The sequence below is a fragment of the Rhinolophus ferrumequinum genome, chromosome 18 (assembly GCF_004115265.2).
Source record: "Rhinolophus ferrumequinum isolate MPI-CBG mRhiFer1 chromosome 18, mRhiFer1_v1.p, whole genome shotgun sequence".
Taxonomy (NCBI): Eukaryota; Metazoa; Chordata; class Mammalia; order Chiroptera; family Rhinolophidae; genus Rhinolophus; species Rhinolophus ferrumequinum.
In genome coordinates this window covers 55,842,139-55,866,470 of record NC_046301.1, presented here as the reverse complement: position 1 = coordinate 55,866,470, position 24,332 = coordinate 55,842,139, and the positions used below count along the sequence as shown (strand labels likewise).

The window sequence follows — 24,332 nt, the reverse complement described above, 5'->3', positions numbered from 1 at the left end:
TGTCTCTCCTGTTCTCCCTAAGATGAAGCTAAGTTGCAGTGCACTGGATCGATGAGAAATCCAGTGGGGGCGGGGAGGAAGCAATACCAAACAGTTTGTTTATAGAGCCGTACAAAACTACATGTTGTGCGTGGCAGGGTGGGGAGATGCCCTGGGACCCTGGCCACACAGGCTGCCCCCCACTCCTGTTTGCAGGGGACAGGGGGAGGGACACCCCTTTCCCAACCATGGTCGGTGTTCTGGATAAGGGGACTGCTGTGGCTGCAATGACTCCCTCTGCTTTCTACTAACACTTTATTTCCTCACCCACTTTTGGTGACCACGTACAATCCCACTCTCCCAAAGTGAGGAGGACTTCCTTCTTACCATGCATCTGGGGGACCATATCAGAATGTCGGTCCATAGAAAGGAAGACTGGCTTTTTCTCATCAATCCAGTGCACTCAATTCAATAAAGGACGGTGAAGAAGGAGGAGCGGGAGGAAAAGGAAGGAGGAGGAGGAGGAGAGAGAGAAGAAGGAGAAGAGGAAAAAGAGGGAGAAAACTTTCCAGATATGCGAAAGGCTGACATGTTTTAACCCACCTCGCCCAGCATTTCAGATGCCCTGACGATCAATCTAAGGAACAACAGGGTCATCTGCCCTGGCGGGTGGGAGCCCAAATCAGAAACACTCTTATCAATCACCCAAAGACCAATTCAGGAAATAAAGAACCGGAGACTTGGAGTAAATATTTCATTGGTCATGATGATCAAAAAGATGATGGTTAACACACACACACACTCAGACCTCATCCCACCTGTTGCAGGGCTGAAGCAACACCTCCGGGTCCCCACCCCCTCGCTAGGCATCTCTGGCCACAGGCTGCAGCCACTACCCCCCCACCCCACCCCTATCCCACCCCCCAGGACTCAGCCCTTCACTCGGTCTTCTACTGCTCTGTTTTCAACTTCCCTCAACACGGTGCCTGGACGCTCATGGTAAACAAAAGCCGAGGACTTGACCTGAGTTTGCGGTAGGCAGGGTTGCAATGTCCGTGACTCCTCCATCTCCCTTCCCCCACCTCTCTCCTCTCCCCTCTCCCACCCCAGCATTGTTCCCCAGAAACAAATAGGATGGCTTCACTGGTCAATTCTTTACATGTACAAACACCAAAAGCAGAGGAAACACCCCTGGCCACCCCCCTCCCCCCAAACCCTAGTGCTGGGAGAGCAGCCGGCGGCGGGCGAGGCTGCCTCGGGAACTGTGGAGCTGCTGGAGTTGTCCAGCTGTTCTGGAAACTTCTCTGGCCTCTGGGCTTTACCTGGAGGCCTCTTCCTTCAGCTCCTTGTTTTTCCGCACCTCTTCTGCGTGCTTGTCCTGAGAGGGAAGAGAAGGAAAAGGGCACGTCACACCGGGAGGGTAAAGGGAGGCCGAAGAACAAGAGAACCCGAAGAATGGCCGCCACTGGAGGTGAAGAGCAGGGTCTCAAGGCGTCCTGAGAAGGGGCAGAAGGTAGCAGGTGAGACTGGCAGGAGGCGGGTCCTCAAGCCTGCTGGTCTGTCTCCAGGGAGCTCACTGACTGGGGCCAACCTCCGGTGGGAGACCCACCTCACAGCAAGCCCAGGGCCCACCAGCCTCTCCCTCCCTCATCCGCCCATCCTGGGGGTTGCACTGAATTGTGCTGCTTGATGTAATAGAAGGAGTCACTCGGGGTGGCTGCTGGAGGAACAGGCAGAATAGACAGGCCTCATTGCAAGCGTCCCCTACACACGCATGCAACTTGACTGCTGCTTTTATTTCTTGCCCATCTCCTTATGAGAGCTAGCTGTCACCAAGCTAAGCCCCTTGGTGAACGATGGGGGCTCTGGAAGTGTGAATGGACTGAAGAACTTTGGGGAATGTCCAACTCCACACGGTGAGCTTGCTTACAAGCGTATTGCGAGAACCCTCTTTTGTTTCACATCATAATCAAGCCAAAAGATGGGGTGTGACTTCAAAGCCCTATGAGCTGTGACCTTGAGCAACTCAACTTCACTGATCAGGCCTCCGTTCTCTGGTCCTTAAAGAGAAGGGCATGCATGGGACGCTCTTACCTGTAAAATTCTGCGATTTTAATGTTCACCTGTAGGGCTTATATGGTCTGCCTTATATTACGACTTATTCACTGCGTATATGTATATCCAGGGACTCTATGTGGTGACTTCCTTGTGGGCAGGGAGCGGGCCTTGTTCTTCTCGGTATCCCCCAGCTCCTTCTATAGCTCCTTGCATATAGTTGGTGCTTAATAAATATTGTGTGTGCCAGACTCTGGCATCCATCCAAATAGCATCACATCACACGAAGACTCAGCCTGGGCAGGACCCTTGAGGCACTCCAGGTTCTCAGAATATACCTTAAACTATAAATCTGCCCCTGGAGAGGCCCTAGAATTTTCCATGCCTCTGGGAAGGAATGGGGAATGGTACATCAGAGGCAGTGGTCCTTAACCTTGCTATGTATCAGTGTGACGTAGGAAGCATATTAACTGAAGGTCCTCAGGCACCTTCCCTACAGAGCCAGAGGGAATAGGTCTGGGGTAGGATCCACATATCTGTAGTGTGAAACGTGACACCAGGTGAGTCTGGTGCAGGTGGCCAGAGACCCACAAAATACGGGCACCGAGGTATTGTTGAAGATGCACCTGGCCTGAGGCAGGGCAGAAACAACGCCTATATTGTTCTACCTTTTGCCTCCAGGTGGGGAATGGTGAATAGAGGTCAAAATGCCCAGGGAGAGATGCCCATTCAAGTTTCTGCTCTGACATCTTGCTTCTCTGAGTCTTACCTGACCCAAAGAGTTTCTGCTCTGACATCTTGCTTCTCTGAGTCTTACCTGACCCAAAGAGTTTCTGCTCTGACATCTTGCTTCTCTGAGTCTTACCTGACCCAAAGAGTTTCTGCTCTGACATCTTGCTTCTCTGAGTCTTACCTGACCCAAAGAGTCTTACCTGACCAAAGCTATTACCCCAGACTGTGAGCCTTCCCAATCTCTCCATTTTGGAATCTACCTCCATGCCCAGGTGAGCTCACTGGACACAACCCTGGGTTTCTGGACTCCCTTTCCACGGCCTCCAATGGCCACCTCTCTGACAAAAGGCTGGCAGGATGATTATGGGCTGATCTTCCTTAACCAAGTGTGGAAAGAGCCACCAGTTGGCAGCCAAAGAACTGAGTTCTAGTCCCAGTAACACTGTTCAGTGGCTGTGTGACCCTGGGCAAGTCACTTGACCTTCTCTGACATGGTTTCCTCAATGATAAAATAACACCTCTCCTGCTTACCTCATGGACTGGTTGTGAGGCGAGGCGTTTGGTGAAATTGAAGTGTTTTACAGTCTTTCAAACGCCATATCATGGCTCTAGTCTTAATCGTTTCCTCTGGGTTCTTCCTGAGAGCCCCAGCCCCATTCTATCCCAATCCAAGATTTTTTCCTGTAAGAGTTTGCTCCTAACCATCCCTCTGGATAACTGGGGAAGCCTGAAATCATACCCAGATCACTTCCCTTCCATCTAACACCTGGTGGGGGCCTTGCTGCCCCCAGAAGGATGGAGTATATGAGAGGAGGGGCTGCCCCATGCTGGTTAGCTGCAGGGTCTATGCAACATTCAGATCCCCTGTGAAGAAACCAGATTTTTCTGCAGCTCTTTTGAAGTGCCTGAGAGTCTAGGTGGATGGGCAGAAAGGAGCGGGGACCACGCTGCTCACCATGGGACGAGGCCACCGATCGGGTCCCCGGAGTCACCGCGCAGCAGGCGGCTCCTGGAAATAAAACACAGAGCTGGAGCTCTCCCAGGAGCTGCAGAAGAAACTGGGGCAGCCTTGAGACTCGAGAAATGAGGCCATCATGTTCTCAGCAGAACGGGCTGTTACTCTGCTGACACGTGGGACCAACCCCAGTCTCTCTCACGTTTCTCATATTCAGGTGACACCGTTTAGTTTATTGACAAAAGGCAGCATATTGGAAAGACCTGTGACTCCCCTCAGTCCATATCAAGAAATTTGGAGAAAATCATGTTTCCTGCTCAATGGGCAGCTCAGCTCATCATGCCCGTGGTTTAGAGCCAAGAGCTCAAGTCAGCGTCTTCCAGTGAATTGAACTAGTCCATTCAAGGATGAAGCCAGGAGTGTACAACTGCTTGTTTATCCCTCCTCCTTTGCACCAGGCAGGCTTCCTCTAGATGATAAGAGGTCTAATCGCCCGAAGATAATAAGAAATTTCAATTGTGTAGCTGGACAGCATGTTCCCCAGGGAATTCCAGTGCTCGGTTTGTGTTTCTTGTCTATGACTTCCCAAACCATCCCGTGGAACTCGTTAAGCACCCAGCCTGACAGAAGTACCCCCATTCCTGCCTGAGGCTGCTTGCTCCCTGAAATGCTATACAGATCCATTATACTTGCCACAGAAGGAAGAGAGTATCCCAGGAGTCTCCTCTCTGATCCGAGGCTACTTACCTTCTCTTGCAGCCGTTCCAACATGGCAGCAAGGTGAGCCTCCCGGTTCTCCTTATTAGATTCCATCTTCTGGGCTAGTTTTTCCTTAGCCATCTTGATGAAGTTGTTGTTTTCCTCAATGGCTTTTTGGATCACCTCCCGCTCATGTTCTCGTTTCTCTGCCAGGTGCTTCAGGAGCTCAGCTTCCTGGTACTAGGGAAGTACAAAGACAGAAAGAGACCCTTGAAGGGGAGCATAGCAGGGGTATTTTTACCATCATGACCTAAAAGCTCCATACCCAGAACACACCCCTCCCTGTGCTGGGTCCCTGGTCCATTAGCAGGAAGCATAGACACTTCCTGGGTTCTCCCACCATACATTCAGTTGTCTTTTTCTCATTGCCGTCATTCATTCATTCACTCATTCACAAATACTAAGTGACCATATACTATGTACCAGGCACTATTCTAACAACTTGGGAAAGAAAAAACTATAGTACAGATAAGATATTCATAAATAATTCTAACCCAGACTAGCGTGTGACGTATGTCTTAAGATGTAGAGAGGAAGTGCTGTAGGGACTCCAGGGAGGAGAAGATCATTTTCTGCTTGAAAGATTAAGAAAGCTTATACAAAGAAGGCGTCCGAGTTGGGCCATACGGAATTAATGGGAAACATGGCAGGCACGCCAACTAAGGAGCCCTTTCTTAATTGTCTAGACTTTCCTTAAATCTTCAGTGCTTGTCTATGGCTCACTCTTGTCACTGTACATAGAAGGCCACCTCTTGGAGGTATGTAATGCAGTGCCTTATCCTAACCAAACTGTAAGCTCCCAGAGATGAGGGACTGTCACGTCTTTGTTTTGCTCAGTGGTGCCTCATTCTCTGCCTTGCACATGGGAGGTACTGTTTTAAGAATGTGTAGGTTGGTGGTAACCTTACCCAGCTCAGGGCCACCACCTATCTTCTCCAGCGCCCTCCCCCTCCTGCTGAAATGGAAAGAAGAAAGGACAGCACGTACCTTTCTTCGCTCCTCAGCTGCTTCTAGTTTCTTCTGTATCTCTTCCAGTGATGGATCTCGCCGTCTGGGTAGGGAGGCATTGAACTCGGGCACCCCATCAAAGGAAGGCGGCTTCAGGATGACTTCAAAGGACTGGCCTGAGGTGCATTTGTTCAGCTCAATGACTTCCATGTCAGAAATTACGCACCAGTTCAGGTCCACTGTGTCTGCTGCAGAGAGCAGAAAAAGGGCTGCTCACCCCTGAAGACTGCACGGGCACCCATAAAGCATGCACACATACGTAGGAGATCTGGGGTCCCCAAGGCAAACCAATGACCAGGGTTCTAGGTCTGTCCTGAACATGACACCTAAGGTCAGTGGGCTCTGATGGGGCTGGAGGTTGGTAGCCACAGTGACGTCTCAGGTTGCCAGTTTAGGGTCCCAGGATATGTGTTTTCTAATAATGGCTGTAGCAACTGCTTTTGCTTTTGCTTCTGCCACAAGGTTCCTCTCATAGTTGAGCTCTTACTCAAATTGTCTTCTATGGTGGCTAAGAGTGGTACATTTACCCGCCACCCACCACCCGTCCACTCTTCAACCCACTACCAATCTGATGGCTCAGCCTGTTGACACCTCTCCCCCTCTCCCTCCTACCCTGCTCTCTTCTTTCTCTCCAGTCAGCACTGTCTTTCCGCTGGCTTTGATCTTTTCTCCTACACTGTCTCCCACACCAGCCTAAACAACAGAGAAAAACAATCTCAGGTAACCCGAGCACCTCCAGCTCTCATTTCCAGACCAAACCCGTCCCTTTCTTTGAACCCCCAGGAAATTCAGAGGCGGCCTGTACCCCGAGCACCCCTAATCAGGACGTGGTCATTCGGGGCTCCCTGCTCGCATCCTGGGGCACAGTGTCCTGGGAACCTGTCAGCACGGCTATCACAGAGCTTCCTAGGGTGGCTGCAGGTGCAGGTCGCCTGCCCACTTCTGGACTCTCCCAGAGCGTTGTCTACCGTTCGCGCAGGAGACTTGGCGACCATGGAATCTAGCAGTTTACACCTGTCTTGCCTCCTCTTCCAGTCTAGGTGTTCCCCGGGAGCATAAGCTCTGCTTCACTTCTCCGTCTTCCGCAGCACCCATTTGTTCAGTGAGTGAACAAAAGCTGAAATCAAGCGCACTCTGCAGCAGGTGTGATTCAGGCCTTCCACTGCTGCCTGCTCCCCCAGGCCTAGCCCCACGCCTGCCATCACCTGCTGCCTAGACCCTCAGAGTTAGCTGCAGTGATTTTTTCTGGCTCGGGGAGAGGAAAGGTACTGGGAGGAGGAGGCGGTCAGGAAACTGAGGTAGGGGTGCTGTACTCATGAATATAAGCCACAGGCCTCTCCAGCCATTACTCAAACGACGGCAGCCCTCACTTACCTTCATATTTATAGGATGACTTATTCAGGGGATCGGCCAGGAAGCAGGAGCAGAACAGGGACACCAGCGGGAGTTCCTTCATCTTCTCTTTGTAGGCTGCGGAAACACCCAGGAGGTGAAAATGCTCACCCCTCCTAGTCTCAGAGCCAGCAGCCCTGCGAGTCTGGATGCCCAAGCAGCTGGGGGTCCCCAGGTTCCACAGAGGCACCCAGACCTACCCTTTGGCTGGGGACCCAGCCCCCTTTGCCCCAAGTGACCCTCTTTAGGAGTCCTGGGTGTGATTTGGACCCACTTCTGTCACCTATGAGAACCTGAGCCTTCCAGAGCACCCAGATGACACCATCTTTTCCTCAGTGTATCGTCTTCCTTCACAGTGTCAAACGCAAAATGTCCAGAGGAAGACCACAAGCACCAGTGCTTTCACCCCAGCCCAGCACCCTGGACTCAGCTATCTCCCCACACTTGCCTAGGATGTTCAGCATGCAGGAAATCCACACTCCATTGTACTCAAAGTACTTGGCAGGGCTTCCCTGAAGGGTCAAGAAGCTCACCCCCATCCTTCTGGTCTCACCCTTCCCTGGGTGGCGAGCTCAGGCTGTGAGCCTTCCCTGACCTTCCCAGTGCAGTGGTCACAGCCAGAGGGGCTGGTGTCCACGAGGACACCATGGAACAGTACCGCCACCATTGTCTAGTCTTTCTGTGACTGGGGAGGATTTGCAAACCAGAAGGTCATGAATCAGAGCTGATGTGTCGATGGCCAGCCCACCCCCACCCCCACCCTGGCACCGTGCTCCTGGCATGACCCACCTCCCCCACAGCCTTGGGGCAGCACACCATTTTTAAAGCCCGGGCACACTCAGGCTCTCTCAGCTTAACGCTCAGCGCGATGCCCTGGCACTCTCCTCCTCATTTTCTTTTCCAAATTAAAACCATAATTAACTGCAAGAATAATACATGTGTATTGTAAAAACTTTTCAAACACATGAGCAAAAGGAAGAAGAGCTCGGCTGGGATCCCACCCACTGTCTAGAGATAACCAATTTTAACTCTTGGCTGTAATTCCCGTCAGTCTTTTTTTCTGTGAGTGTGTAAGTACATATATGCATGTACAGAAATACCCTGTGCTTTGGTGCCCCCGTCACATACATGGTTTTATACCTACCAGCCAGGGTCATGTTTTCTGGAATGTGAGAGCTGAATCCAACTGAAAGTCACAGATGAGGTCTGTCACCAGCTCAGGACGCTGTCGCAAGTCTGAGAAAAAGAGAGTATTTTACCGCTGACGGGTTATTCCCATAAGGAAGGTCTTTACACAAGCGGGGCGAGAACCCCAAGAGGTGCCTCCCCTACCCTCTCTTTCCCAGACACGAACCACCTCTCCCACATCACCCCAGTCAACTTCAGCTGCCATGGCCTAAGGGTAGTTTCTTAATTGGCTCCCAATCTCAAGCCCGCTGAGTGTGCAGACATGGGTTTCCTCAAACTGTGTGGATCCAAGGGTGGTCATCTGTCTCCCTGCACCGCTCACTGGCCTGGCCCAAAGCAAGGACGAGGGTGAGAGATTAATCTTAAATCCAAATTACATGGGAGACATTCACAAAATAAGTGTGTTGTGAATCTCTCTCCCTACACCCACACAGAGCTTCCTTCCACACCAGCCCATTCTGATATGGGTGAGAGGGGACTGGACACAGGATGTCAAAATACCCCTTCAGATGCCCTCTCACTCCCTTCCCTCCAAGAACCACTGTCCTAAGCATTCCTTGATTCCCAGGTAAGATGACCTCTGACAAGGAGAAGAACAAACGGTCTTAAGGAATAATGTCACCATAATGTGGTCAGCGCAGCGATGGTGATTGGTGTGCGGGTTATCGTGGGAGCACAGAGAAGGGACTCTGTACTCTGCCGGATGACGGGGGAGCCAGGGAAGGCTCCCTGGTATTAACAGCACCTAAATTGAGTCTTAAATTAGGCAGGAGACAGTAGGGAGGGCATTCTGCTAAAAACAGGACACACCAGGGGCAGGGCTGAGAAGGCTTGGTGTCTATGAGGGTCTCAGGCTGGTTGATGCTGGACCAGAAAGTGTGAAGGGGAAGCAGTTGGAAACAAGAGGCAAGGAGTGAGCCGACCGGAGAGTGTCTGGCGGATGGTAGGTAGCGGGCCTGTACTGATGGCTACTATTCATTCGATGGAGTGAGAAATAGGCAGCAGCGAGTGGCTGTCACGGGGACCACTTGATCTTTGGCCACTGTGATGGTTAACTTTTGTGTCAACTTGACTGGGCTAAGGGATGCCCACCTAGCTGGTAAAACATTGTTTTTCATGTGTCTGTCAGAAGGTCTCTGAAAGAAATTAACCTTTGAGTCGATGGACTGAGCAAAGATGGCCCTCCCCAGTGAGGGCGGGCCTCATGCATTCTGCTGAGGACCTGAGTATAACCAAAAGGCAGAGAAAGGGCAAATTTGCTCTCTGCTTGAGCTGGGACCTCCATAGTCTTCTGCCCTCAGACATGGGTAAGCTCCTGGTTCCCGGGCCTTCTGGCTGGATGGAATTGTACCACCGGCTTTCCCGGGCTTCCAGCTTGCAGATGGGTCATCAGGCGCCTTCTCAGCCTGCATCATTGCAGGAGCCAGTCCCGCATAGTAAGTTTCTCTCCATGTATCTATCGATGTCTATATCTATATCTATGTCTATATCTGTCTGTATCTATCTGTCCTATTTGTTCCGTCCCCCTGGAGAACCCTGACTGATACAGTTACCCTCAGTGGTCACTGTGCCAGTGGAGAGGGGGGTGAGCCTACAGCTTCCCTGCCTGCGTCCTCATGACGCAGAGACCCCGAGGCTGATGCAGAAGCCCTTTCCCTCCTTCATGAAATGTTTTCCCTTGGGGCCCAGCGTCCCTACTGGCTGGGGACGGGCAGGAGAGGGGATGGGAGCAGCTCGCTCAGCCCCAGCTTTAGGGCTCGCCCTGAACGGAGTCAGACAAACACTTCATCTCTCTTACTAGCTGTCATGAGTCAATTCACAGGCCTGACGTTGCATTCCGGAACCCCCTTAATTCTGCCCCGAGTCACATAAATTAAATGAGAGATGCCTAGGTACAGCCTCCAGCAAAAAGGGGGTGCTTAATAAAACTGTTTGTTTCGGTTCCTTTCCTTTGCCTTTTTCATCAGGGTGGCTACCAGGTACCACATGCCTGCTCCAGCGTCATTACCCCTGGTTCTCACCAGCCCTGCAAGTAAGGACTATTGTCCCCATTTGCAGATGAGGAAACGGAGGCTCAGAGGATTTATGAGCTTGCAGCTAGAAAGTGCAAGAGCGGAGACTTGAAGCCGGGTCAGCGGGCCTTAAAGTGCTCTATCCCGCAGCGTCTCCTCGTTCTTCTCCTTATGCTTCGGAGCCAGAGGCCCCTTCCACATCCCTCCCAGCGCAGCACAATGGGCCTCTCTCCTCAGAGTCAAGTTGATCCCGACAGTACCAGTGAATCCCTGAATGCCTGGATGCGACGTCCCTGGTTATGAGGCCACATTCTACACAGTCTCCACTCACTACCAGGCTGACTGCTGAGGCAGCTGGCAGAGGGAGCCCTTGCCAGGGGAGGGAGTGGCCTCAGACTTTAATGTAGGTACTGGAGTAGAAGTGGGGTCCAAATGGGTGAAGGGGAGATAGAGAAGGACACCTTGAGAAAGAAGGGAGACTGAGCTGAGCTTCTAAATAAATGGCTTTAGGGACCATGCCCCTCAGCCTGAGCTGGGCGTAATAATTAAGACCCTACAACTCACAGGGCACTTGACAATCCCTGTCGTCTGCATTCGCACCAGGCCGGGCTAGGCCGACAAGACTGGCATCATCAACTTTGTTTTCAGATAAAGAATCTGGGGCTCAGAGACATTAAGATTTTTGGCTAAGGTCACACAGCTAGTTGGTGGTAGAGCCGGCTCTAGGAGCCAGGTCTTCTGACTTGTAAGCTCTTCCCTGTGGCCAGTGGAGGGACTAGATGTGAACTGCTGGTTCCTCCGTGGTCCTGGGGACTCCAGGAAAGGCAATCTGGCCTGAGGATTTGACTTAATTAAAATATGTAATGAGTGCTTTCTATAGTTCTCTGGAAGATACTGGGCTAGGCGTTTTAGGAGCAGGAGGAACCAGGTAGAGAACACAAGTCCAAGGGGCACAGAAAGAAGACCAGGGCAGGGCACAGGAGACATCCTAAAGGTGGACAGAGGTATGTGTGGCCAAGGGATTTGTAACTGAGAGAACTCAGTTTCGCAGGGTTGGAATCTGCATAATTAAAAATATGTATTTAGAGAGCACCTATTGTGTGACAAATGTAGTCACTTTAATTTTCATAATAACTTTGTGACATCGGAATTACGATCCCTGTCAGGTAGATGTGGGAATTGAGGCTCAGACAGGCTAAGTGACATTTCCAAGGCCATTCAGTGTAGTGGGTCGAATGGTGTCCCCTCCCATAAGGTACATCCACGTTCTAACCCCTGCAACTTGTGAACGTAACTTTATTTGGAAAGGGTCTTTGCAGATTCAACGAAGTTAAGAATATCGAGACGAGATCGTGGTATCTTACCTGGCATGTCAATCTAATGACAGGGGTCCTTGTAAGAGACATACAGAGGAAAGCCACACAGAGAGACGGAGGCCGTGCAAAGATGGAGGCAGGGATTGGCGTGAGACTACCAGAAGCCACCAGAGTTTTGGAAGGGAGCATGGCTCCGCTGATACCTGGATTTGGGACTTCCGGACACCAAAACCGTGAGAGAACGAATTTCTGTTATTTTAAGCCTCTAAAGTGTGTGGTTATTTGTTACAGCCGAATACACTCAGGAAATGACAGAGCTAGGGTCCAAACCCATGAGTCTTTCACCGGATGTCATGTACCAGTGTTTATATATACAGTCGGATAGTTTCCTCCAGATACTATTAATAGTGTACCTTTGGGTACACGGGGCCCTTATTAATCCTCAGACCGATAGTTACATCACTTCTATGGCCACTCAAACCCAAAAAAGGTTGCTGCCCATCGCACATTGTGAGAAAGGATGTAAGGAGCAGGGGGGAGGGCAAGACTCTTCTGGAAGGCCCAGCCACACAAAGTGGCCCTAGGCCACTGGCTGGCGGCAGCCACAGCAGGGAGCCTGCCTTTATGGATGGTTGACCTGTGGCTTCCGCGTGGGCTGGGGCCGGTCACACCGCCTCTCCAGCACTCAGCCTGGCTGTGAGAACTCCAGGTTGTCATGCGGGTTAGACCTGGACTGAACTCACACCCCTCAGAGGCGCTAGTTACGCTAACCCGTGGCCTGGAGGCCCTGCAGAACAAGTTCTTAGGCCTCTGTTCTCCCATCTTGGACACCAACCACCCAGGCCATTTTCCTGGGCATGTCCCATCAACCCTAAGGCCCACACACTAGCCCTAGTCCTAGAGGTGCTGTGGGACCTGTTAATGGCTTGGTGGTTTCAGTCATGTTGTCATGCCTGCAACACACACCATGCAGTGGGGCCACCAGGCCTATCCTGGGACTTCCAGAGAGGGGGCAGTAAGGGTGTTATCGCCCAAGAGAACAGAATGCCAGGAATTCCCAGAGGCAGGATGAAGGCTAAGAGACGATGGAGGCCAAAGTAGGCTTGAGGCCACGGGGACAGGCCCAGGGAGGGCATCAGACATCAGGGCATCATAGGATAAAACCCCGTGCAGAAGCAAACCTCTGGCCCTCCCACAGGCTCCTTGCACGTTTTCTGTTAAGGCAGAGGCCAATCCCAGGCCTTGGGTAGCCTCTACGGAAGATCAGCAAACCGATCACATTCAGCAGGCGCAAAGATCAAAAGGGCCCCCGACTGAAGGTTGATCATAATCACGCAGGATGCTGGAGCTCAGCACCGTGGTCTCCTGACTCCTGCCCAGTGCTCCCTCCCCAGGACTTCTGATGGGTGCAGACCACAGGCGGGGCCTCCCTGAGCAGCCCAGCCGCTGTGCTGTCAGTTACTGATCCAGCATAGCAGGTGGTACGAGGACTCAAGCTTCCGATGGCAAAGGTGAGAGTAAGATAGGTTCTTATGCACGTCAGATTCTGCAATGCCTCTCGTCGTACAATGACTCTAAACTCGACTGTGTGCTGCGCATGTGACTGGGTTTTATTGTGGGACAGAGGGGGGCCCGCCGGGCTGCATGCAGGGTGCTTTGAGACCGATTGCTAGAATAAGAACGGGAAGATCATAGACCTCTAGACCAGGGAAAGAGTGTGTGCACTTTATCTTCTGTTCAGTAGGAAGCCACTGACATCTGAATACGGGGAGAGGAAGTGGTGATGGTAAGACAATAGCAAAAATCATAGCTACCACTTATTGAGCCCTTGCTTTGTACCACAGACATTATCTCCATTTATTCTATGAAGTTCTTCTATAATGAAGAGATGGAAGCTTAATTACACCATATCCGACAGGTAGTAAGGGGCCGAGCTGGGATTTCCATTCTAAAGCCTGGCTTTGTCTTTAGGTTATACTACTAGTGCAGAAAGGCTCATCCGGCGGCATGAGCTGGGGAAAAGAGGAGGAGGAGGAGGCTGGAAGCCAAGGCCACGTCGAAAGTGATGAGGACCTGCTTGGAACGAGTCCCACCACGGACTGTTGGCAGCCCACCCATGACTGCTTTCCTGTTTGCAAACCGATTCCATGCCTTTCTTTCCCCCAGCTCCTGCCTCCGAGAGTCTGTATATGGCAAAGCAAGTAATCACACATTTCTCCTGATGGATGGATCCATTAGCATAATTGGTAAAATTAATTCGTTAGTGATAGCCCCACCAGGAAGAGATAAGACATAGAATGAGTAAATTTTGATTGGGGGTGGGGATGGCTGATAGCGAAGGTTTAGACCAGGGGTGTCCAAACATTTTTCAACGTTTTTCACCAAGGGCCATATGCCGTAAAATACACAAACAGCCGGGCCACTCACTCGAGGTGAAGTACGTATTGCCTCACCTGGTTTATTTAAGTAAACTAAATATAGTTTTGGAATTTGCTGCGGGCCAATTAAAAATGGATTGCGGGCCGCAGTTGGCCCACGGGCCGCAGTTTGGACACCCCTAGTCTAGACTAAAGGCTATTGACTGAAGAGGGATCTCATGGGTCCCTCAGTTTCCTCGAGAACATCAGAATGTCAGAGATGGAGAGAACTCGCGATCACGAGCCAATCTCAACTACGGGCAGCCTCCCTCCCAGAAAAGCCGTGGGACATTTTGATGGGCACTAGACTGGGGATCCTATAGGCATTTGGTGGGCAGGGGCCACGTGGGCTAAGCATTGTGCATTGCACACAACCACCACCAACTGTCCCTTCCAAAATGCCAATAGCCTCCTCCCCGGTGACCAAAGATCCAGAGGTCACACTGAGTTGGTGGCAGAGATGAGAGCGGAATCCAAGCCTCTGGATTTCAGCATCTGTGCTCTGCCTTCATGCTGATCCGTTCTCTCCCCCACACACGATGACGGTGTGAGGGAACAGCCCTCCAGGGGACCCCCTCAGAGCAGCAATGAAAAGATGAGGATCCAGAAGGGATACCACAGCAGACAGACGTATTTCTGTGACCAGAGAGGATGACTCACACTCCCAGGTTTTCTGTAATGCAGTCAATGAGCTGCTGACAGAGAAATGCAACCAGTTCTCAAATGCTAAATGGCCATTGACTGGGTGCAGACCTGACCTCCTGTGGCACCTCTGACGGTTGGCCCGAGTGAACAAGCATTTTGTCACTGCAAGAAATGCCCAGATAATGCCATCAGGATGTGTGAATCCCATGTGGACTATTTCTGAGGGCTAAGAAGCCAATGCAAATCTAAGTGGTTTGAATAGCATGATCCCTGCCAAATGTGATCAGAGACACTCTAGGAACTCTGCACAGAACCGGGGCATGAAAGCAATGAGCTCTGACCCACGTCCTCTGACCACAAGCAGTACAGGGTGGTGACTCTTTAGGTCCGTGCCAATTAACAGTCTTTTTAAAAGTCCTGTTGAAGTTGTATTTTTACATGAAATAAGTTGCACAATTTACTTAAATGTCGTGGAATCACAACTGTGCAATAACCCTGGGCATTTCACGTCAGTCAGAAGGCTCTGATTAGCAGCCATGTGTCTTCATTTGGATTTTTTTTTAAGAGATACATTATTTTTTCATGAATGTGGTTTTCATTCTTTGCACAATATTTGTTGAATATTAAGTTCTGTGCCAAGCCCTTGGCTAGGTCTTAAAAGAACCACAGGGTTTTTTGATGATGAAAAAGTGAAACAGGTCCCCTGGGTGGGAATTTGGAGCCTCTGGAAATTTCACAGGTGCTGTGTGGACCTTCGGCAAGTCCCTGGCAGTCACAGGGACCATGTTATAAAGGGAGAGGAGTGGGTATTAGATCACAGGCCAAGGAGGGCGAGAGAGACACACAGAGGGAAACTGGGCAAAGCAGAGCAGCGTGTGATTAATTAGCATTGAGGGACTAGAGCTTGTCTAATCACTCCTCTCCGGTTTGCTTCTAAAACCTTCAGGAGGAAAAGCTGACGGGAGCCGAGGTCAAGAGCAACTTCCAGCCAGTACCTAACAGGCTTCAGTTGTGCTTCTAGGAAATAAGGAGGGGTTCCCTGTTGCCAAATGCAGGGCTGAGTCTGAGAGGCCCCTTGTTGTAACAGTTACATTGAGAGGCAAGCCAGAGAAGGAAAATTAAGCCAGGAAAACTGACAGCCCCAAATAATCCACAGTGATGGCGTTTTCTGGGCTATTTTTATTTCGAGTCTATATATACAGAAGAATCAAAATATTGGAAGTTCAAGGGCACAGACTTCTATTCAGTGTCACTGGATGGAGTTGCAAGGCTTTGTGACCCAGGTAGCGCATGGGGTCCTGGGGTCGAAGCACTGGAACAAGCCTGTGCCATATTACTCTTAGTCACAATAGCGGGAATACTTCGTAGTGTTTTACAGTTTAGCAGGCACTTTCGTATACGTATATGCATATGTGCATTTTATGTGTATCTGTAATGTTTTAATTACAAACATATTAACATCATATTTCAGAACATGTATGTGACAGAAAAGAAATGAAATCCCTATCATCTTGCTGCTTTTTGCTATTGGTATTTTGGTATTTCCTTGTAGTGTTTTTCTTATGCCTATTATTTATAATATGGAGGTATATATATATATATATATATATATATATATTCATTTTATTCTCCCCAAATCCTATGAAATATATACTGTTATACCTATGCTACTGGTTAGTTCATGTAAGTGATTTGATTGGTCCAAAGTCATACAAGTAGAAAATGATGAAATGAGATTTGAACACAAGGCTTCTTCCATCAAAGCCCATGATGTTTCCAGTAAAGTCTCATGGTACTTCCTCAAATCCAAGGCCAAGCACAAATGGAAGCAAGATAGATGATTGCCTACGGCGTGTGGTTGAAGAGTGCACAAAGCCTTATCTACTCCAAATCTGCCTCTCAACTATGGGTGGTCTTAAAATGGTACTTAAAATTCTCACCCTCCAGCTCTCCTTTGTGTCAGGCACGGCCTCAGAAAGCCCCTGTTAAAACGCACATACATGACCTGCCAAGTGTAACAAATGAAATAATTTTCATATCAGCAGATCACAAGCCATAGAATCTGCAGACATTTTCAGGAGTCAAGCTCTCTGCCCACAGATGGGTGGAGCCACAGAGATCTCTCACGTTCTCATTTGCCACCCTTTTTCAGATGAAGAGAGAGAGGGCCGACTATGTTCCGTGCCTTTCCTAAGATTAAGTCTGAGTCACAGAGCCAGTGGCCAGGCCTGCATTTAGCTACCCAAAGGGAGACTCTTATCTTTTGACATAATACTCTTGTTTTCTTTGTACTTTCATTCTTCTCCAATGCTTTGTAAGTTTTACATCTTGTTTTCATCTTTAAGTTAAAATCATTTATACCTATATTTCACTATATTAAGAATTAAACAGTAGCTAACAGTTTTCTCTGTGTGAGATGAGAGATTTAGTATACTTTTACTTCCTTGCCCTACAAACCTTCTGGTTTTGTCAGAATCATCTAGATTTTCAGTTCTGGATTGCTGTTATCGATTTCTTTCTTACATGTCATTCAACAAATACAGAGGGTGCCAAAAAAATGTATACACATTTTAAGCAAGGAAAAAACTGTGTTAAAATTACGTGGATGGTAACCACTTTGAGCACCTGTTGTAATTGCAGAAGTCAAACGTGACTTGTATTCATCTTTTGTTATCGGTATATATTGAGTATTATAATTTTAATACAGTTTTTTCCTTCCTTAAAATGTGTATACATTTTTTTGGCACCCTCTGTATTTATTGAGAGCCTACTGTATGCTCTATGGGAGATGCTAGGAAGGAAAATGATGAATTTAACAGACATATTCCCTAGTCTGAAGTCATTTGAGAATTGCATTTAGTTTTATAAACGTGTTGATTATGATTAGATGACTCTAAATTCTACTGTTTTCTTTCTTCGTGACCGTTATCAATATCCTTTTTGTACTTGAATTCTCTAATTTGATTTAAAATTTTTTTTCAAAAAAGTATGAGCTAGACTACTACTCCTGGAGTCATGTTTTTCTAGGAAGGACTCTTGTCGAGTCCATAATTCCGGTTTGGTGGTAGGTGCAGAAGATACACCTGTCCCAGTATCAATAGTCAAGTTGTGTTTGCACTGTCAGCAGACAGAGCCTTTCCACCTGTTTCCACATGGAGTAGTCCTCCCCTAGCCACGGGGAATAAGCTTGAAGACCCCCAGTTACTACCTGAAAGTGTAGACAGTACCGAACACTATATATGTTTTTCCTATACAAACATACCTTTTCCCTTAAAGGAAGCACTTTCTGGCTTCTCTTTGGCATATTGGAACTGCCAGCATCACTACCCTTGCGCTTTGGGGCTATTATTAAGGAAAATAAGGGTTACTTGAACACAAGCTGTGACACCTCGGCAGTCTATCTGGTAACCAAGCCAGCCACTAAATAACTAATGGGTGGGGCAAGAATACAGTGTGGAGACACTGGACAAAGGGATGATCCACATCCCGGGCAGGACAGAGGGGGACGGCATGAGATTTCAGCATGCTACTCAGAACAGTGCATAAGTTAAAATTTATGAACCGTTCATTTCTGGAATTTTCCGTTTAATATTTTCAGACTACTATTGACCGAGAGTAACTGAAACTGTGGAAAGCGAAACCACCGATGAGGGGTGGGGACTACTGTACTCAGTTTGAATCTTGCTCCCAGCCTGGTCTGGATTTCTGGGCACCAACACCCAAATGATCCGCTGGAACGCTGTGTTCTGCCCACCCCCCTCCCCCTCCCCCACGGGGTCTTTCACCCTAGAGTCTGTGCTCAGGTTGCCTGTGCCCTGTCATAAATTCAGCCAACCATCAGACTCCTGCCCCTTCTGATCGTTCTGTCCTCCTGCCTCCCACCACCTACCTCTGACAGCAGGACCCTAAGGGGTAGACGCCCGGCTGGCTGTCAGTTAGAATGGATGAAAAAGGCCGGTGAGCTTTGATGGAGAGGAGGAAGGGTGTATGGGGAGGTGGGTGTAATATACCTACATCTGTGCGTCTTTCTGTCTTCCTAGTGGGGACTAAAAATGCAAAAACCTATAAAAATCCTTTTTAAATGGCAGGAGAGATTTTTTTTTTTCCTTACTCCTTCCCAAAGAAAAACAGAAAAAGTAACATATTCCAGACTATCACATCTCTAAATATAGCAAATTCTAACTTAATAAGCAAACGAAATTGTACATGATGAATGTTTATTTCCCAAGCCATTGAGAGAGAGAGAGAGAGAGAGAGAGAGAGAGAGAGAGAGAGAGAGAGAGAGAGAGAGAGAGTTTGGTTCCCTACAGGGCATTATAAAAATTACATTTTGCATATTTTATAATTTTCCCCAAAATTTCTATCTTCCCCCCAAAAAAGTCTCATTTCTACCCACCCATGACTTCAAAATCTCTGGGAATTCTATGTCTCCAAATGGGAATCTGCAGGTAAATAGGAAATAATATAAAAACATCAAGCGAAATTAGGGAGAGGATCTTAAGGGCTCAGGAAAAATTAAGCCTTTCTTTGCTTATGACCTTGATGTTTGAAATATCCAATTGTTTCAAATCAGGAAGATCTGAATTTCCCCATTCTTTCCATATGGTTGGGTTAAGGCAGAAACTATCTTCTCTCTCCTCTCTCTCTCCCTCCATCCCTCCCTTCTTCCTTCTGTGCTCTCTCTCCCTGGTTCCTGTTCCACTGCCTTACTCTCTGGATCTCAGTTCATCAATCTTTGCTACTCTATTTTAAATCTCATCAGTTGGCCCACTCTGTCCTATAGGGCAAATGTGGTTAAAATGGTCGGATGAGAGAGGGCAGCCAACCTTGCTTGGCGCTTGGATGTCTTTTATGGAGCCAAATGAAACCGAGACATTCAGCCAAAACTACAAGACACTCCCACTACTCCACCACCAATTGTGTGTCCGCTCAACAGTCTGCGCAGGAGACCACACTTGTCTATCTTGGATGGGTCCTTTAGCATAAGTATCTCCCTAAAGAGACATAGTTTTCCATGAAAGACAATACTTGGGTTTGGGGCACTTATTTTGTACCTGATAATAGGGACACAGATGAACAAGACAGTCCTCATTTCAAGAAGTTCACACTCTACAACATGAAACTTGAGAGAGAGTTTCATGCTAAGTGAAATAAGCCAGTCACAAAAGGACAAATCCTGCAGGATTCCACTTGTATGTCAAATTCATAGAGACACAATTAGACAGGTAACCGCCAGGGGCTGGGGGGAGGGGGGTTATTGTTTAACGGGTACGGGGTTTGGAAAAAGGTGAAAAGTCCTGGAGATGGACGGTGATGATGGTTACACAACAATGTGAATGTACTTAATGCCGCTGAACTGGACACTTACCTATGGTTATAATGGCAAATTGCATATTATGTGTATTTTAGCACAAGTGAAAATGAAAAAATATAAAAATACATCCACAGTCCAGGAAGTGTTATCCATAGATTTCCAGTCTTGTCGTTAGAAAAAGGAAGGTTTTTCAGCCCAATGTTTCTAAAACCTTTCTCTTACTGGAACCCACAATAAGGAGCTACATTTTATATAATAATCTGGTATGTATATGTCATGATACTGACATATATATGGTCATTGATGCATACACATATAGGCAGACAGACATGCATACACATGAATATACACGTAACTGAAATATAAACATAAATATATAACTGAAAATATATAACTACAAAATGGTACAGGAAACATTGTTTACTATATGGGACGTGTTCTGACTTTCTTTTTCTACACTATTTTTTCCCATCTTATTAAAAAAAAAGTACCAGTTACAATCCACAAGTTGATTTCATAATCCACGAATGGGTCTCAATCTGCAGTTTGAAAAACATTCATCTAGACCAGTCTTTAACACAATGCAAAAATCTCTTCTCTAGCTACCCTGCTGTGTGGTCATCCAACTTCTGATTTGAATGCCTTCTGCGATGGGCAACTCACTCCTTACAATGCTCTATGGTGGCTCTATCTAACAATTAAAGATCCTCACCCACTCCAAACCTGTCCCAGAAAGGCTGGAATCCATGGACAGGTGCTCAGGTGCTGGTGATGAAAAGTGGGTTTCAAGGAGGGGTGAAGGCATCGTTCCAGAAAGCAAGGTGGGAGCTTGGGGTCAGCTGAGGAGAGGGGCTGGGCTGGCCCTGGAGGATAGGGCAGTGTCCCTGGGAGACTGGAGCTCCCCTCATCAGACCTTTCCCACTCTGCCTCCTCATCGCTCACTCCAGCACTATGATTATTTCCTCATCTGATAGATGATCTCATTCCCCTGGCACCCAGACTCCCCGCCTGTAGGAGAGGTTTCATTCCCCCTAGAGGGGCCTCAGCAGAGACAGTTTCCCCCACCTTCCTGCTCAATCTCCTACCGTCCCCTGCAGGACTCCAGCAGCACCACTGGCCATCCCTCCTGCAATTCTCTTGGTTTTGAAACACGGGGCGTGCCTGCCCCGGTGTTCCAACACAAGCAGCCTGAATATTTTGGAGCCTCCCAAGGAGTTCAGGAGACCTGCCTGCCCTTTCTCAGGACAATGGGACTCTTCCACACCTGCCTGTGTCTTCCTGGGAGGAATAAAACAAAGACAGCACCACCATGTGGGGACAGAGCTGGCCACTGGACAGCAAATCCCTGGGTCCCACATGAGAAGAGGACAGTGCCTAAGCTCCAGGTGAAAGTGGCGGGCTGAGCAAAAGTGGCTGGGCCCCAGGCAGCGACCAGGGCGTGGCAGTTGTGGGTCCCCGCAGTTTGCAGCTTTACAGCCAGCCACCCTGCGCAGGTAGGATCCGGCTGACTTCAGGGTGGGGCGGGGTGAGGAAGAGGTGGTGATCTCACTGCATCTTTAAAACCAAGAGAAAAAAGTAACCCAGTATAGATAGAGAAGAAAGAAAAGGATGATACAATGGGAAAAGGAGAGGAGAAAAGCTGGGGCTGAGAAAAGAAATGTAAAACACAGGGCAGCATCTCGCTGGAAAGGGGTCTGGGGGTCAGAGCCAGCTGCAGGGAAGCTGGACTCTGAACAAAACCTGTCTCCCTCATCAACAAAACATTTTTAGGCAGAAAAAAGCTCACCGTGGACATCTGACCCCGAGGATTCCTGCCTGTCCTCTCTCTCCTGAGCTCTGGAATAGAAGAAATGCCTGTAGCCCACCCTCACCTCTCTGCCAAGCATTCTTTTCTCCTCACCCCGTTTCCCCCAGAATTTGACAAAGTTTAATTGATTGAGTGAAACCAAAAGGCAACACAATAGGTGTCAGACCCCTGCTGCTTTTCCTCTCTGCTGCTGCTGTTTTGTTTTTTCCTTAAAAAAACCTCAAATAATTTGCATATCATTTCTACTTACCTGCAGTCCAGTTAGAAGCGAGCTCCTTCCTTCCTCACTCCCTCAATTAGTAGTACCCTGGGCTTCTCTCCACATCAGCACCACTGATCAGCTCTCGCCATGACATCACCTCTGAGCTCTGTGATTGGCTAACAGTGGGTTGCTTGGCAATTGGACAGTCTCCTCTGGCGGACCAGGGATTGCCTGAGTGAGTAACTCTTCGCAGGCCAGGGAGTGGAAGATGATGTCAGACAAATAGCCTGCTTTCCATGCTGCCAGTGAAGCTGGGGAACCAGCGGATGAGGGTGGGGATGAAGAAAGAAAGAGGGAGGGGTATGGAAAGGTGGGGGTGAAGGCCCAGCTTGTAAGTTAAGCCGCCCAGTGAGAGAGAGCACCTGGACAGGGGGGATGGATGAATGATTTCCAGCATCTTTAGCTCTTTCAGATCTGGGGGTGGGAGAATATGGGATTTAGGGGAGAAATCAGAAAGCACAGATGAATCCTAAAAATAGCTTCCCGGAGGGCTTGGTGCCTGATTCCAGCTCTGTCAGAAGGGCTGGTGGGTTTGAACAGTGACTCAGAAGGCAAGGAGGGGCTGCAGCACCCCAGGGCTTGGAGCTGGGGAGGGGGCTGGGCAGAGCTCCCAGGGGGGCAGGGCTTCCCTCTGGCCACTTCGCTGTGACATTGGCCTCACCTGTGCTGTGGCGATTGGACCCGCGCTGGGTGGTCCTCACAACCCAACCAGACCACCTGGGCCTTCCAGAAGGAGGCAGACCATGAGTGCGGCTGAGGGCCATCACTCCTACCCTGGAGATTCCTAAACAAGTGGAACCCTGAAGGGAGGCGATGGGTTATCCAAGGTAGCTTCTTTAGTTCCCTCAGGGAATGGGGGCAGGGAGGCTCCGCTGTAACCTTTTCAATCTGCCTGTCTTCAGCCAGGCAGCTGGAGGTGGCAGCTGAGGGGGAGACCGCCTGTCGAGTGAGCCCCTCTTCTCCAGAACGCTTCTCCCTGTCAAAGCTTTCCTGGGTGTGTCCTCTATTCTCCACTCCTGTGGCAGGTACAGACGGCCGCACCACCCCGCCTAGTCTCACCCCTTTTTCTTGGGGCGGGGGGGGGGGATACATTTTTTTATTGTCGTAAAATATACATAACATAAAATTTACCATTTTTAACCATTTTTAAGTGTACAGTTCCATGGCATTAGATACATTCACACTGTCGTGTAACCATCCCACCAGCCATCTCCAGGACTTTTTCATCTTCCCCAACTGAAACTCTGTCCCCATTAAACGCTCAGTCCCCATTCGCCCTCCCCACGTCCCGCTCAATCTCTAACCTGCTTTTTGTCTCAATGAATTTGCCTATCCAGGACAGGCAAGTTCATCACCTCATGTCTGACCTCATGTGAGTGGAGTCATACATTGGTCCTCCTGTTTCTGGCCTACCTCACTTCACATGACGTCCTCAAGGTTCATCCACGTCATAGCGTGTATCAGAATTTCATGACCTCACCCTTTTGAAGGAGGGTTCGCTCAACTACAATCCATTTCATGGACCCTCACTCTCTGCCATCACACCCCTGCTCACTGGGAACACACACAATGACAAAAACTTACCTTCAATTCAGCCCGTGCTTTCAAATGATGCTTTTAAACTGCAAGAGCACCCATGAGCATTTATTTGCATACCACAGTGCGTGCATGTATGTATAAGGTGTGCCATGTGGTCACTCTGCAGGTGGCTGGGGAGGCAGTAGGTTCTGAGGCCCTGGCACTGACCCTGGCCTGCACCCCACAGCTGAGACCCACTGGTTGTGCCCTGTGTGGTCCTACAGGGGTCCCATGTGGACTTGTATCTCCAAGCACCCTACTTTACATCAGGCAGGGAGAGCACCCACTAGGCTGCCCCCTCTAACCAACCACACTCCGGGGTGGCCAGAATAACAAATGACCCCAACAGCCTTTGGGGGTTTCAAAGCTCACCCCCACTGGGGCTCTCATGTCACCCCCAGTTGTGCTGCAAGGGCAGCAGGATGAAAACCATTCTTCTGTTTGAACAATACGCTTATCATGCCTGCCACATGCCACTACCCCAGGCCCCTCTCCGAGCTGGCCCAGTTCAGAGGGGATCAGGATGGTTTCTCATCGTGGGGAGACAACAGAGGCCACGCTGCACACCGGGCTGGAATGCAAGCAAACCTGCCCTTGCAGTCAGGGGACCCTCTCTCCCCTCCCCCATCCCTCTTTGCTCTTCCTTCCCAGCCCTAAGAAGTCGGGAACTCCACAAATCTGCCAGCTCTGGAAAGTGAGTGGATGGGGGAGGAGATGTGAGTTGCCATGGTGATGGCAGCCAATGAGAGCTCCTGTGCTGCTAGGGCAGGGGAGCTCTGTGTCTGTGTCCCCCTAACTGACTGCTAGGAGGGCGGGTCTGGCACAAGAGGGTTTGGAACGACAGGGCAGGAGATCACAATCTGCAAGCAGAGACCAGGGTGGGGGAGAAGGATAATGGTGAGGGCTGCCCCGT

At 49.3% G+C, this 24,332-nt stretch overlaps 1 protein-coding gene across 4 annotated transcripts; it reads right to left on the bottom strand.

Annotated features, from left to right (window-relative positions):
* Nucleotides 1–874: 874 nt before the first annotated feature.
* Nucleotides 875–21,941, bottom strand: STMN4 (stathmin 4). Of its 4 annotated transcripts, XM_033134497.1 has the most exons (8): nucleotides 21,830–21,941; nucleotides 8,025–8,116; nucleotides 6,863–6,958; nucleotides 6,101–6,181; nucleotides 5,468–5,676; nucleotides 4,469–4,660; nucleotides 3,722–3,775; nucleotides 875–1,357 (listed from the first exon to the last, which is right to left on the bottom strand). In XM_033134497.1, exons 2-7 carry the CDS (start codon nucleotides 8,035–8,037, stop codon nucleotides 3,755–3,757), a joined length of 612 nt encoding a protein of 203 aa, XP_032990388.1. In that variant the 5' UTR covers nucleotides 8,038–8,116; nucleotides 21,830–21,941; the 3' UTR covers nucleotides 875–1,357; nucleotides 3,722–3,754. The 4 variants fall into 4 exon arrangements, with proteins under 4 accessions (XP_032990388.1, XP_032990390.1, XP_032990387.1 ...); XM_033134499.1 differs by lacking the exon at nucleotides 6,101–6,181 and having other exon boundaries at nucleotides 880–1,357; XM_033134496.1 differs by lacking the exon at nucleotides 3,722–3,775 and having other exon boundaries at nucleotides 881–1,357.
* Between the last annotated feature and the right edge of the window lie 2,391 nt (nucleotides 21,942–24,332).